Source organism: Oryx dammah, unplaced genomic scaffold, assembly GCF_014754425.2.
Source record: "Oryx dammah isolate SB20612 unplaced genomic scaffold, SCBI_Odam_1.1 HiC_scaffold_7, whole genome shotgun sequence".
NCBI classification, from domain to species: Eukaryota; Metazoa; Chordata; class Mammalia; order Artiodactyla; family Bovidae; genus Oryx; species Oryx dammah.
The window spans coordinates 19800185-19816197 of record NW_024070191.1 but is presented as its reverse complement, the minus strand read 5'-3'; the positions used below and the strand labels follow the sequence as shown (position 1 = coordinate 19816197).

General features: G+C 38.8%; 1 protein-coding gene across 4 annotated transcripts in view; it reads right to left on the bottom strand.

The window, feature by feature from the left end:
- MSR1 (macrophage scavenger receptor 1) overlaps window positions 1–16013 on the bottom strand; it is an 87484-nt gene that overhangs the window by 36933 nt on the left and 34538 nt on the right. For 2 of the 4 annotated variants that reach the window (XM_040243165.1, XM_040243164.1), the window contains exons 6-9: window positions 15310–15390; window positions 11926–12015; window positions 4943–4996; window positions 12–903 (exon numbers count right to left, since the gene is read on the bottom strand). In XM_040243165.1, the coding sequence (XP_040099099.1) occupies window positions 893–903; window positions 4943–4996; window positions 11926–12015; window positions 15310–15390 (236 nt within the window). In that variant the 3' untranslated portion in view covers window positions 12–892. Of the gene's footprint in view, window positions 1–11; window positions 904–4942; window positions 4997–11925; window positions 12016–15309; window positions 15391–16013 lie in introns of those variants that run through there. The other 2 variants (XM_040243163.1, XM_040243162.1) reach the window with 1 other exon arrangement.

Here is a 16013-nt window from a genome sequence, read left to right as displayed (position 1 = left end):
AAATATTATTGCTTGAAAGAGCCAGGTAATTTAAGGCAACAAATTTTGACTTTTTTTTGGCTAAAAAATGTTGAAGGAACTGCCCCAGCTCCACTTGACTTCATGATAAAACTTGAAAAAAATATGCCATAAACTGGAGAAAAGAAGACAAGAAGGTAAACTAAGCAAATCCAAGTCAATTTACCTTTTTAAAATTCTAAGGAATTGAAGACTCTTGATCCCCTCTGAACAACCATGGAGCCCAGTTCCTTCCCCCATCTAGCCCTGCTCTAATGCATAACTGCTTGTGTCCATGTCTGTGTTTTTCAGGGACAATTAGTTCTGGAAGGCCAGAGACAACAGCTATCTTATTAGCTGTTAAGTCTAGCTCCAGGAGGTATATGGTAAACATATGCTGAACAAACAAATGGATTCATTTATGGCATCGCTATCTCTGGCTGAGACTGATATGTTTGAGGGTAAAGAACTCACATATAATCTGTTACCATGAAATTTCTCCTGGCAGCCAATGGATTCAGGAGACACTAGATGAGTGGGTGGCAGAGTGATCCTGGCCTGGCTCTGTAGAGAGTAGGAGAGAGCAGTCTGCAAGTCAATCCATGGAGGCATCCCAGCTCAGGGACAGTGGTCATAGAGAGGTGCTGGAGAGTGGACAGGTATGAGCAGGGGAGCAGAGGCCCCAACAGCACCAAAGGACCAGGAGAGGAAGGCATGCGGAAGCTGACACCATGTAGGAACCAAGGTCGTTTGGAGGAGCCACAAGGGGATCCTGGAGTCAGCTGTGCTGATGACTTGTCCAGAGATGAAGGGCCTTTTAATGAGATGGTAGCACGGGGTGTCCCGCCCAACCCACCTGATCTTCAAAGGGGCCTGCCCTAATACGATCAGGGAGTTACGCTGGTCCTGACACATATATGAAAGAGGAAATAAGAATGAAATTAGAACATGCTCCAGCACCATACACAAAAATAAATGCAAAATGGATTAAAGGCCTAAATGTAAAACCAGGTACTATCAAAATCTTAGAGGAAAACATAGAACACTCTCTGACAAATATCACAGCAAAATCTTTTTTGACCTACCTCCTAGAGTAATGAGAATAAAAACAAAAATAAGCGAATAGGACCTAATTAAACTTATAAGCTTTTGCATAGCAAAGAAAATCATAAACAAAATGAAAAGACAACCCACATAATGGGAGAAAATATTTGCAAAGTGACCAACAAGGGATTCATTTCCAAAATATACAAACAGCTCATGGGGCTCAATACCAAGGAAACAAACAGCCCAATCAATAAATGGGCAGAAAATCTAAATAAACATTTCTTCAAAGAAGATACATACATGGCCAAGAGGCACATAAAAAGATGCTCAACATCACTAATTACCAGAGTAATGCAAATCAAAACTACGATGAGGTATCACCTCACACAGGTCAGAATGGCCATCATTTAAAAATCTACAAGTGATAAATGCTTGCAAGGGTGTGGAGAAAAGAGAACCCTCCCACACTGTTAGTGAGAGTCTAAATTGGTATAGCCACTACTAATAAGAACAATATGGAGGTTCCTTAAAAAGCTAAAAATAGAACCACCATATGGTTCAGCATTACCACTCCTGGGCATATAACCAGAGAAAGCCGTAATTGGAAAAGACACATGTACCACAGTCCTCACTGCAGTACTATCTACAATAGCCAGGACATGGAAGCAACCTAAACGTCCATCAACAGAGGAATAGATAAAGAGGAGGTGGTGTGGAGAATTACTCAGCCATAAAAAAGAATAAAGTAATGCTGTTTGCAGCAACGTGGTTGGACCTAGAAACTGTCATACTAAAGGAAGTGAGTCAGACACAGAAAGACAAATATCATAAGATACTGATTATATGTGGAATCTAAAAGAATGGTACAAATGAACCTATATGCAAAATGGAAACAGAGTCACGGATACAGAAAAGAAAAAAAAAAAAACAGTTACAAAGGAGGAAGCGGGGAGGGATATCTTGGGAGATTGGGATTTTCATATATACTCCACTATATGTAAAATAGATAACTAACAAGGACCTACTGTATAGCACAAGGAATTCTACTTAATACTCTGTAATGATCTATAAAGGAATAGAATCTAAAAAAGAGTGGATATATGTATATGCATAACTGATTCATTCTGCTGTATAGCAAAAACTAACACAACACTATAAATTGACTGTGTGTGTGCACTAAGTCGCTTCAGTTGTGTCCAACTCTGCGACCCTATAGACCGTAGCCCTCTAGGCTCCTCTGTCCCTGGGATTCTCCAGGCAAGAATACTGGAGTGGGTTGCCATGCCCTACTCCAGGGGATCTTCCCGATCTAGGGATTGAACCCAACTCTCTTATGTGTCCCACATTGGCAGGTGGGTTCTTTACTATTAGCGCCACCTGGGAAACCAAAAAGCTGAACTCCTCCCCCAAACAAAATAGGAAGTCAATGATTATTTGCATTATATTTAAATCGCACTTGAAAAATATTTTTTTTAATTATAGCAAAATAATTCAACATCAATTTTCATATATCAGAATTAACTGAAGATGTAGGGAATAAGGTACTTTCATACAGAATAAATTGGTGCAACCTTTTAGGAGACATTTGCAAGAATCCACCAAATTGTAAAATACACGTCACCTTTGAATTATTGATTCTACTTCTAGCAAATTCTCTATTAAAAAACATTCCCCAAAGATCATGTAAGAGAGTGCTGAAAGTAGCATTGTTTCTTAAAACCAAGCTAAAGCAAACAAAAATCATCAAGTGTTCATCATTAGGGAACTGAATGATATATTATGCTAATTAGGGGAGCACTATATTAATGGAATAGTGTGTAGCCACTGAGAGAGAAAAAAATACTGTAAGTATTGCCATAGCAGATGATTGGTATGCTAACTTAAATAAGAAGACAGACTACACTGTGTAGATGTTTCTGGATATGATTCTTTCTGTGTTTTTGAAACATTATAGGATTATATACCCTACATGGGAAGATACATGGAGAGGAATCTGGAGGCTATGTACACACATTTATACATGGAAATTCCTCTTAACACTTCTTCAAAGAAAGCAAGCACATAAACTTCAAAACAGCCATGAAAATACCTGTAAGTGAAAACATTTCTGCACACATCTGAAAACAAAAAAAATGTTCAAAGCATTTGAAAGCCTCAGGTAACAAAAGAAAGGGTGGATGTCTGGTTAAACAGGCTGCAAAATAAAGGTTTCCCTTATTTGCCAAGCTTGGCCAGAGTCAAGGTTAAGTAACTAAGAGAATGTCTTAAGAAAAGACAAGAAGGAGATAAAGAACCAAAGATGGAGAGTCCCATGAACAGGAGCCTGGCAGGCTACAGTCCTTGGGGTTGCGAGAGTCAGACAAGACTTAGTGACTAAACCACCACCAAAGGAAGAGATAAATTTTGAGATAAACATGCAGATAGAGAATTACACAGAAGCTCAATGAAAATAAGTGGGTGACGGGGGAAAGGGGAAGAAATGGAATAAAAAGTAAACATTTGATTTAAGGGATCACATCAAAAAATAAATGGACACAAAGGAGACTTCTTCCTATCCATGGACCGTAGCCCGTCAGGCTCCTCTGTCCATGGGATTATCTTGGCAAGAATCCTGGAGTGGGTTGCCATTTCCTTCTCCAGGGAATCTTCCTGATTCAGGGATCAAACCCACATCTCCTGAATCTCCTGCATTGGCAGAGAGATTCTTTACCCCTGAGCCACCTGAGAAGTCCTCAATACAATAACAACAACACTAATAATCATTGACTCACACTAGAGCACTTGGAGGATAAACAATACTCAGTATTGTTCAATTTAAGGGCACACACAGTTCAACAATGAAGCAATTACGGAAACGACTGTAGAAAGCATCATGTGGTTATACCACACTTAAGTGGCTGGCATTCATAACGGTGACCCTAAGTTGCCTAGATGTGTCATCCACACACAATCAGGTTAAAATAATTATTTTTAATATGACAGAAAAATTAATACTGCATTTTTAAAACAATAATTACAATAGAGAACTGCTAGATTTTTAGGGTTCCATGAAAGGATTTGCCAAAATATGTCTCAATCAGATTCCTGGTGGGTAAAGATTATGATCATCGCTGTGTGTATCACCTATTCTCACAGCACACACGCATCATATACATTGCAGGCGGTGCCTAGTGAGAGTGCAGAGGAGGAACACATCGGTTTCCGAGAAGCCAAATGTGAACTCCTCATTTCCTTTCAAAATTTTTTCATCACATCTGGTAGGTTCAGACTAGACATACAAGTGTTGACTTATAAAGATAAGTCATCTAATATTTAGTTTTCAAGGTCCAATTTACATTCTCTACACTGGAATATAAAATCACCATTCCATTCGCAGAGAGTTCTGTTGTGAAATCTATGCTATTGCAGTTTTGAAGTCTGGGATATTGAATATTACTTGTCAAGTTTTTATCAAAACAAAACACAAAAAATCCCAGCTGTCACAGAATTAGTCTGTCAGGGTTCTTAGATTGTGCAAATTCCTATATGTAACATTTCAGTTATTTCGGTTAGTAGGTAAGGAGGCTGTAATTGTTTCTATTCATAAGCTTGATTTTCCTTCAGCAGATTGAAATTGGCTTGAAAATTGAGCAATTTTCTGTGTGAAATTTTTAGAAAATTACGCTCATCACAAAAACTAAATACAAATGGGTAATGAGATTTAGAGCTGTGTAATTTAATCTATTTGCTTTATTCCAATTAGCACAGTTTACTTGTAGAAAACTGGGGCTGACTTTCAGAGCAACTTTGGATCAACACTGAAGTTCTCAACCTCTACCTCAAGAGTAGACCACCACCATCACAAGCTTGTTTATTACAGAGACACAGAGGAAAAAAAAACAAGAAATTATAAACTTACTTTGCATGCTTCCACTCCCTTTTTCTCCCTTCTGGCCTTTTTGTCCATTAATTCCTTAAAAAAAAGGAAAAAATATTAATTTAGGCAATTCACAATGCTTGCCCTAAAAGGAAACAGAGCATGGCGAGGTCATCTGGAACATCAGTCTGTAACAACCTACAGATGCTCAGACATAATAATGCTGATGGTGATAATGATGACGATGATAGCTATCATTTTAGAAGGCTGTTATGAACTTGGCATTTTATGGGTAGGTCCTTTACATACATTATCTCAGATTCCTTACCAGGGCATTAAGTGTTCTATTTTCCTAAAGTAAGCAAAACTGAGGAGTAAGCAATTTGTTTGAGCTTATGCATGCTCCATTTTATCCTTTTTACCTGTGTCTTCCTCCCTTCCCCAGAAAGTCTAGTGTCCACCATCTCATCCCAAACTTTGATTTTCCATTCTCATTACAATTTTTCTATCTTACTTTCTATTTCTTTTCTCTTTTGTGTGGAGCCTCTCAAAGACTGAGCGGTAAAAAGAACTGAGAGTGCTGAAATCCTGATTACCTCAGTCCTGGGGAAAGCTGGGAAGGTTTAAGGGGGTATCTAAACCTCTAGGCTTCAAGAAATTTTGAGAAATTTTGGCTTTGTGAAATTTCATTCACATAGTTAGAGGTGTGGTACAAAAGGTATTCTAATAAGGCTTAGGGCTTCAGATACTTACGGAAACATCGCTAAGACCCTGCTCTTTGCTAATTGGTTGCTATTTCACCCATGGTTCCATTTGGAAAGTTTAATACAGAGGATCAGTCCTTAGCTCCAACAAGAGACTTCATGAGGGACAATCCCGTCTCATGAGAGGGGTGCTGCTCTTGCTTATTTATTCTCCTTCCAAGGGTCCTCAGTTGGCTGTCTTTCAAATAATAACCTTCCTGGTATAAAATGCATGATTGATCACAGTGCCATCTAGCTCTAAGTCAAAATCTTTATTAACATTCTTGATTTCCTCTAATAACAAACAAGGACTGCTCTCTTTTCATCCAAGAACTCAGAAAGCAGAGTTCAAAAACTCATGAGCTTTGGGATAATAACAATCATTTTAAAATCTCTTGTGTTGAATTATTTTGCTTGGCCACTTATTAGGTATGTGGCTCAGATCAGGTCTTTAAACTGCCGGGAGAAATATCAATAACCTAAGATTTCCACCTTTATGGCAGAAAGTGAAGAGGAGCTAAAAAGCCTCTTGATGAAAGTGAAGAGGAGAGTGAAAAAGTTGGCTTAAAGCTCAACATTCAGAAAACAAAGATCATGGCATCTGGTCCCATCACTTCATAGGAAATAGATGGGGAAACAGTGGAAACAGTGTCAGACTTTATTTTTCTGGGCTCCAAAATCACTGCAGATGGTGATTGCAGCCATGAAATTAAAAGATGCTTACTCCTTGGAAGAAAAGTTATGACCAACCTAGATAGCATATTCAAAAGCAGAGACATTACTTTGCCTACTAAGGTCCATCTAGTCAAGGCTATGGTTTTTCCTGTGGTCGTGTATGGATATGAGAGTTGGACTGTGAAGAAAGCTGAGTGCCGAAGAATTGATGCCTTTGAACTGTGGTGTTGGAGAAGACTCTTGAGAGTCCCTTGGACTGCAAGGAGATCCAACCAGTCCATCCTAAAGGAAATCAGTCCTGGGTGTTCTTTGGAAGGAATGATGCTAAAGCTGAAACTCCAGTACTTTGGCCACCTCATGTGAAGAGTTGACTCATTGGAAAAGACTCTGATGCTGGGAGGGATTGGGGGCAGGAGGAGAAGGGGACGACAGAGGATGAGGTGGCTGGATGGCATCACCGACTTGATGGACGTGAGTCTGAGTGAACTCCGGGAGTTGGTGATGGACAGGGAGGCCTGGTGTGCTGCAATTTATGGGGTCGCAAAGAGTCGGACACGACTGAGCAACTGAACTGAACTGAGCTAAAGTTTATTCTTCTTTCAAATGAAAAACAAACAAACAAACAATACTTTCTATTGCAGAGTTGCCTTGAAAATTAGCAACCATATTTAGAAAAGGCCTTGCCCATAAGAGATGCGTGGGAGAGATGGTAGCTCTCATTATTTGTTGTACAACATCACTTAGCTAGAATGGTCTCCATGATTTTATTCTCAGTGAATCAGAGAGGATATTTTCATTTCAGTTCACTTTTTTATGGTACAATTATTTTAAACTTTATTTTTCAGTTTTACTCTTTATTTTGGATTTTATTTTTTTATCTGTTTTTTCCTCTAGTTTACTTTGCTTCATCTATGCTTTGTTTTTGAACACTTGTCTTTATTTGACTTTTAGAGAAGATTTTTTTTTGATCCCCAATTTACTATATTTAAAAAAATACAAAATAATGTGTTTTTATTAAAAATTAAAATTTCAAATTAAAATTTTATTGTGAAGATTTCATGAAATCCCAACCATTCTTTATCAGAGTATGATACAGAGAAAGTCTCTAATTGTTTTACATCTATGATTACAATGTACATCATTAAGTTCACTTTTTACTTATGATTCAGTCATTTCAGGTAATATTAAATTGACAAGAATCATTAATCTTGCACAAAGTACCCAAAACCATTTCTACTTTTTTTTGGGGGGGGGGGCAGATGGTAGGCTTTTATGAGATATAATAACAAAGTTTTAGATTTCCTCAAGAGGAAAAATCTAAGATATTAAACAAAAATTGGGGATAGGGGTTTAAAACGGTGTAACCGGTCAGTTCTAATTCTTTTCAGAGAAGATAATAAACAATTTTATCATTCTAGCACTATTTTCACAATTAGAAAATAGTTGTAAAATGATTCTTGGAAGTCTTTTCATACTGCAATTTGTCTTCAGTATTTAAACAACAGAATGGTTTAAACCAAAGATCTGAGCAAATGACCTACTCTTTTTCTTATAAATGAAAACAAATGTTTTGTGTTATTTTAGCATGATTCAGAGATTTCCTCACAGACAGCATTTGGAAATCTTTTTTCACACCTGAACACAGGAAAAACATCCTTTCTAGAGAACAGGGTTCCTCCCTCCTTTATGAAGCGATGCCTTAGGCTAAAAATGAGCCCAACAACTTTGTCAAAATTTGGAGTTAACCACCTCCTGTCAGATATGTCACTCTTCCATCAAAAATGAAAAACTAATATTTCTGACAATCACTGAAAAATAAGAAGTAGATGGTATGTAACATACTGCCATTCTAAATTCTAAGATCAGAGGAGCTATTCTCACCGACATCATTATGACGTCGGGCATTTTCGGAGCCCCTGCCATGAGCCAGGCACTGGGTTCCCGTTTTCACACACAGGCACACTCAGCTCAGCCACTCTTTCCACATCGATTCAGATGTGACACCCTCCCTTCTCGTCCTAGTGCTTCTTCCTGTCTCCCAGATTCTTCACCTTCAACCTTCTTCCTAACCTGTCAGTCTTTTTCACCTTTCTTTCCTCTGTATCTTCAGCCACTCCTGTATTTCATCTGGCCATCAGCCTTTAAATAGTATTCAAACTACTTTCCAAAGAAAACACAAAATCAAACAAAAGAACTGAGCTCCTCCTCTCCCTCGGAAGAGCCAGACCTCTCCAGCCCCGTCTACAGTCCCCACCACCAGCTACCTCTGGGCCTTCCCTAATCTGGCTTCCACCCAACCCCACCAAAACTGCTCTCAATAAAGGCAACGTCCTCATAGCAACAAATGCCAAGAGATTTCTGTGGGCTGCATCTTACTTGATCGACTTGTGCAACTGTCTGCCTTTTCTACATCACCTTGTCTGGGCTCTCCTCCTCACTCGGGCTCCTTTGCTCTTTCTGCTCTGTCTGAACTTCTGGAACCACTTCAGCCTTTATCCTAGGCCCCATCTCTTCTCACTGCCTACCCATGAAATACTATTAAAATAAATGATTATTAAAATTCATTGACCTCATTGAACACTTAAATGAGCTTGACTACAACTTTGTCTTTTTACCTCTGGCTTCACCTCTGAATTTCAAATCCATATATTTGACTATCTATAAATATCGCCATGGATGGCAGAGAGAAAGTGTTTCATAATTGTTTGTCAAATAAATAAATGAATTTGTTATGGTCTATAGCTTTAGATACTCCTAAGAAAGACCATAACTCATTCTTAGAATCAGACTTTGAATGGATTCCAAGAGAAGTAAATTATTTACATTGCTGGAAAATCTAGTTCATTTTAACAGGTTCTATTCAGACTCCTTTAGGGATTTTAAATATATGTAAGGTTACACATCAATTAAATCTTCCAAGCTCTCTTCAGTAAACCTGTTGGGATGATAAATGCTCTATCAATCTGGGATGGATCAAGAAGAAAGTCTTCCCGTTTTCTGCTTATATGTTTATATTTTATCAGTTAAGGACTGTGTCTTCTTTACTTCTCATTCCCTTGTACCAAGCATTGTCCCTTGTGTGTGTGTGTGTGTGTGTGTGTATTTATATATATGCGGGGGTACTTAATACACATGGAAGAAAGAGGGCAGGGTGGGGAAGAAAAGGAGAACAGGAGAGAAAACAGGAGAAAACAAATGGGGTTGCTTTTTAAAATACTTTTTTGCTTTGAATTCTGTTAATGCTTTGACATCACTCAGATAGTCCAGGCCGTCATTATGTAGAAGATGACAATTCGTAGATTTTATTTCTAATTGTATCACTCTTTGGACTCTTCTGTGGAAGGACTCACTTACTGTTTTAATCTGAAGTATAACTAAACCAGTACCAGGCACTGCTGCTCACATTTCTAGCAAATTTGAATCTTTTAATAAGGAAGGGATATCCTGAGAATATCTTTGGTCAAGGGATTTATTACCTCTGTACAGAGTTACTGTTTCTCCACATTTCTTCACTGGAAATGTGGTTCTCAAACTGTGATCCCTGGATCAGTGTCATCACTATTACCTGGAAACTTGCGAAGAGTAAACATTCTTGGGGGAACCCAATTCTTAACCTACTGTATTAGAAACTCTGGAGTTGGAGCCCAGGAAGTTGTTTTAACAGGGTGATTCTAATGCCTGCTGAAGCCTGAAAACCACAGACAAAAATGGTATACTATGCATCTTTAGGCCAGCTCCCATAGGACTTTCTTTAACACCTTGTCCTGCTGGATGGGATTAATCACTCTACTTCCTACTTCCACAGCTTCCACCTCCCACTACTTCTGTCCTACTGTACAAACATTTATTACTTACCACCTGGAAATATAGCTAATTGCTTCTGTATTTTTCTGCCCCTGCTCCCTTCTAAAATTTCTGTGCAAAGTTCACAATTCAGGCTTAGGCTACTGGCATAAGGAGTAGAAATAATATCATCGTGTATGCAAACTGTAACGGGCCCAAGCATGTCGATTATTAAGTACTAATAAAACAACGTCTGCTGGATCATCAAAAAAGCAAGAGAGTTCTGGAAAAAACATCTATTTCTGCTTTATTGACTATGCCAAAGCCTTTGACTGTGTGGATCACAATAAACTGTGGAAAATTCTAAAAGAGATGGGACTACCAGACCACCTGACCTGCCTCCTGAGAAACCTGTATGCAGGTCAGGAAGCAAGAGTTAGAACTGGACATGGAACAACAGACTGGTTCCTAATAGGAAAAGGAGTGTCACCCTGCTTATTTAACTTATATGCAGAGTACATCATGAGAAATGCTGGGCTGGAGGAAGCACAAGCTGGAGTCAAGATTGCCAGGAGAAATATCAATAACCTCAAATATGCAGATGACACCACATTTATGGCAGAATGTGAAGAGGAACTAAAGAGCCTCTTGATAAAAGTGAAAGAGGAGAGTGAAAAAGTTGGCTTAAAGCTCAACATTCAGAAAACGAAGATCATGGCATCTGGTCCCATCACTTCATGGCAAATAGATGGGGAAACAGTGGAAACAGTGTCAGACTTTATTTTTCTGGGCTCCAAAATCACTGCAGATGGTGATTGCAGCCATGAAATTAAAAGATGCTTACTCCTTGGAAGGAAAGTTATGACCAACCTAGGCAGCATATTAAAAAGCAGAGACATTATTTTGTCAACAAAGGTCCATCTAGTCAAGGCTACAGTTTTTCCAGTGGTCATGTATGGATGTGAGAGCTGGACTATAAAGAAAGCTGAGCACAGAAGAATTGATGCTTTTGAACTGTGGTTTTGGAGAAGACTCTTGAGAGTCCCTTGGACTGCAAGGAGATCCAACCAGTCCATCCTAAGGAGATCAGTACTGGGTGTTCATTGGAAGGACTGATGTTGAAGCTGAAACTCCAATACTTTGGCCACCTGATGCGAAGAGCTGACTCATTGGAAAAGACCCTGATGCTGGGAAAGATTGAGGGCAGGAGGAGAAGGGGACGACAGAGGAAGAGATGGTTGGATGGCATCACTGACTCGATGGACATGGGTTTGGGTGAACTCCGGGAGTTGGTGTTGGACAGGGAGGTCTGGCGTGCTGCAGTACATGGGGTCACAAGAATAGGACACGACTGAGTGACTGAAATGAACTGATACAGTAGGAGGCAAATTATCTTACAAAGGATAGGATTTTAGGTCTACCTGTGTTTTGCTAATTATAACTTAAGAGGATTTGAAGTGTTTTGGTTAAAGGGGGGTTTAATATCATTTATTAATATTGGTTATTTGTTAGTATTTTGCTTTTTTCTTTGCCAGTCTCCCACTCTCTTTATTCTGTGATAGATGGCGATTTACAGTGGTGTGAAGCTGATAGATCCTCTGTTGTGGCTTTATATTAAACTGTTTTCCTGTAGTAGATAGAAGCCTTGCTCACATGGACAGAAATCAGTTTCAAAATGTTTCAGATCACAAATAAACTGCATGTAACTGCTACTGTTCATACCATGATGACCACTGTTTTTGTTATCTAAGAAGTTGAAAGGAATATCAATGATCTGGTGTTTATTTTCATGTTCTATAGAGAGAATATGCATTATCAGAATACCTGGCTTCCCGGCCCTCCCCGCTGGTCCTGGGAATCCTCGAATTCCAGGAAAACCGGAGCTCCCCCGATCACCTTTAAGACCTGGATTACCTACATGGTAAATGAAGGGGAAAAAAAAACAGTAGTAATAATTCATTTTTCATGACAATTTGAGAAAATAATGAAGCAATCTAATTTCACTAATGGATATAAAAGAGGTGAATCTCCAAGGTGGAAGAATAATGTCTTTCCTAAAATTTCATGTGTAGAAATTGATAGATAACATCAACAGTAAGTGGAAAAACATTAGTGCATACCCAGCAGATATTCAATAGCTAACATATTGTTAATATAAATAAAAACACATGAGGAAACATCTTAAAGTTTTAATTAGAAGGTTTATATAGTCTAATCAGGAATCTTCAAATGGCAGGATTTTGATGTGGCCGAAGTGATAACTTTGAAATGTAAGTTAAAAATTGGATTTTTAAGATTTGTCCCAGAGATATCACAACTCAAGAAATGGGAAATATCAAAGAATATTTATTAAAAAAAAACTAGGTACTAGTGAAGGAATATATTACTCTATTTCCCATGCTCTTGTTTATACCTGCTGCTGTTGCTGCTGCTGCTAAATCACTTCAGTTGTGTCCGACTCTGTGCGATCCCATAGATGGCAGTCCACCAGGCTCCCCTGTCCCTGGGATTCTCCAGGCAAGAACACTGGAGTGGGTTGCCATTTCCTTCTCCAATACATGAAAGTGAAAAGGGAAAGTGAAGTCGCTCAGTCCTGTCCAACTCTGCAACTCCATGGACTGCAGCCAATCAGGCTCCTCCATCCATGGGATTTTCCAGGCAAGAGTACTGGAGTGGGGTGCCATTCTACTCCATTGTAATCCCAAACAATAATGTAACTGTGTGTGCACATGTGTCTCCCAGGCACAGGGAAAGTATTCAGTAAAAACTTTTTAAAATAAATTTTAAAGTAAAAGGTCATAGGTCATTCTCCTTGACATGCTGCCAAGGAATCAGCACACTGAAATGCTTTTTTATTATATTATTTGAGATAAAGCACAGTTTAACATAATATCCACCCCAGTACATAAGTAACAATTATAATATGTTTGCTGTATTGATTATTTAAAACTACTAAGATAAATAATGGACTCCAATATCCTTGCCTGGGAAATGCCACAGATAGAGGCGCTTGGCCAGCTGCAGTCCACGGGGTTGCAAAGAATTGGACACAACTTGGAAACTGAACATTATGCTAAACACTTATTTTTCTCAGACTTTCATATTGTGGTTGAGTGTCAAGCTGAATTTAGTGGGCCTAACTGCATGTATATGTGGGGTTTTAATAAACCTGCTTAAATCAGAAAGTAGAATTATCAAGGCAGTCCATTATACACTTTTAAGCTCCTGATTCCAGTTCTACACATGAGGCAAATGGGCAACGTGGCAAAGAACAAAACAGAATGCAGCAATTAGTTAGGAGAGATGCCTTATAACTTGAATATTTTTGCTGCAGTGCACCAAATCAAATGGCAACCTAATAATCTAAGAGAGTCAGTTTATCACTCCCACAGTGAAATCTGCTTCTCTTTAGAGGGGCCAGATTAATGCTTGTTTGTGTACACGAGCAGTACCAATAGCCACAGACTAAAGCCTCACTTAAAGAATCAAAGCAGCTTTGCAACAGTATCTGTTTATGGTATTAACAAAAACTGAAACTTTTAAATCCCTCTTTCTATTTCATACATCCATAGTTTCGAAACAGCTGCAAAAGATGTTCCCAAGATGAAGCTTTGGACAGCAAGTTGTAGCCCAGACTGAACTTTTATGGTTGAGTTATAAAGCTTTGACAATTGCAATTTGTAACGGAGGAGCTGACAGACCTTTGACAATAGCCACTCTGGCAGATAATATAACACTGGTTACTTCCCCTGCTCATGACATTAACACACCATTGCTAAGCTCTGCCAGGTGCTAGTCAAGTGGAAAGACTTTTCTAAATAAAGGATCTTACCTGGTATTACTTTCAAAGGCACAGCAACAATTTACTCTATATATGTATTTTATTTTCTTTAAAGAAATTTAATTTTTTTAAAAAAAATGTAAACGTTATATATTGGCTTTTTAAGCTCCATGACATAAAGTGCAGGCTTGTGTCAAATTCATGCTTTTAATTTTTAAAAACTGTTTTTCTGATGTAAGCTGGGCTGGTCGATACATTGATAAGAAAGAAGGACATTTTATATAATCAAAAGACAGAAAAATAAGATGAAATCCTTAGTATTTAGGTATTTTGGGAGAGGGCAGAACAAACCATTTTAGTTGTAATTAGACTGTGCAATGTACTGCCCATCTTCAAAAATCATACAGGTATTTGATTTTGAGCCATGAATAACATGGTGATCATGTACTTATTATTATCTTCTTTACTTTTTTGAGAGCAAAGAAAGTTCATGATCTTTCTCTTTGTCTGTCTTCTATTATCTTCTTTCAAAATACTGCTTTCAAGATTACAAAATAGACTGAAGAAAGTAATTTGAAACATTTTGCTCCAAGTAAGATACAGAGAGTAACTGACAGCAAAGGTAAAATTCATCCGTAATCTAGTCAATATTTATATTGAAACTGCAGAGGTTTAGGAGAAGGCAATGGCACCCCACTGCAGTACTCTTGCCTTGGAAAATCCCATGGATGGAGGAGCCTGGTGGGCTGCAGTCCACGGGGTCGCTAAGAGTCGGACAGGATTGAGTGACTTCACTTTCACTTTTCACTTTCATGCACTGGAGAAGGAAATGGCAACCCACTCCAGTGTTCTTGCCTAGAGAATCCCAGGGATGGGGGAGCCTGATGGGCTGCCATCTATGGGGTTGCACAGAGTCAGACACGACTAAAGCAACTTAGCAGTAGCAGCAGCAGCAGAGATTTAAGCAGGTATGTTCAGTTAAGGACTATATAACGAATATGATCCAATTTGCCTTTGACTCATTTTATTTTATTTTTGTATCTTTAAAACCAGATAACTTGTAAATATATTCAACGTGAAGATAGTTTTCATATTTTCCTTCACCTGTGACTTCAAACTAGTTCTGCCAAATACTGTTTACAGTCAGTGATATAGACAGCCCTCCCTAGAATTAACGAACAATCTTATGCTGTTAACGTTCTTAGAAAATGAAGAATCAGTGCTTACCATTCTGAACATAGAGGTGATGAGGCTACCCAAACACTTAATATGCCCTCAATACACACAAACACACACACGCACACACACACACACATGCACACACATCCCACAGAGAACCAATCAAATATCTCAACCTTCCTTCCTCATACATGGCTGTATACTACTCAGCTCTGTGGTACATAGTGGAGTAGTTACTATTACCATACCTTTTTGACCTGGAAAGCCTGGCAAACCATTTAGTCCAGGAGGGCCTCTATCTCCTTTTTCACCTGGAGGTCCAGGAGGACCTTTAAAAAAATAAATGACAATTACTGATCATAGTTTTAAAGCAAGGGTAAAATAAATTTGTCACCTGTGAAGACAGTTACATAGCTAAATCCAAAGCCTTTTGTTTATTGCACAGTTATACAGAACAAACAAGACTGACCTTCCTGGATGGAAGCAGTGTAGCCAGCCACTGAATACTACAAAGAGATAGCCCTAAACTAGACAGCCTGATTACAGATTAAATACTTATGTGTGCTGAGCACTGTTCTGCGTTCTCAGATCCTGGCGGCAGAGACAGACATTGAGTCAATGACAGGACAAGTCCACATTAGTACTGTGTACCTACTGGGAATGAAACCCAGCACCCCTAAAACTGAGTTTCTTTGCCAAGTTTATGATTAACCTCTCTATCCAATATTTTATTCCCCTTCTTGTCTTACCCATGCTCCCTTCAGGATTGAGGAGCATCAAAGAAAAGGGGGATCAAGCAGGATCTTTGGGACCTACCCAGCCCAAGGCTCTCCAGGTCCTCTGTTTCTTGTTTGTAGGGAAAAGTCTTTAGTTTCCTAGGCCTTTCTTGAGCCCCAATGAGCAGGCACAAGCGGTTAACAATGAGACAAGTGAGGGGGTGCAGACAGAAAGC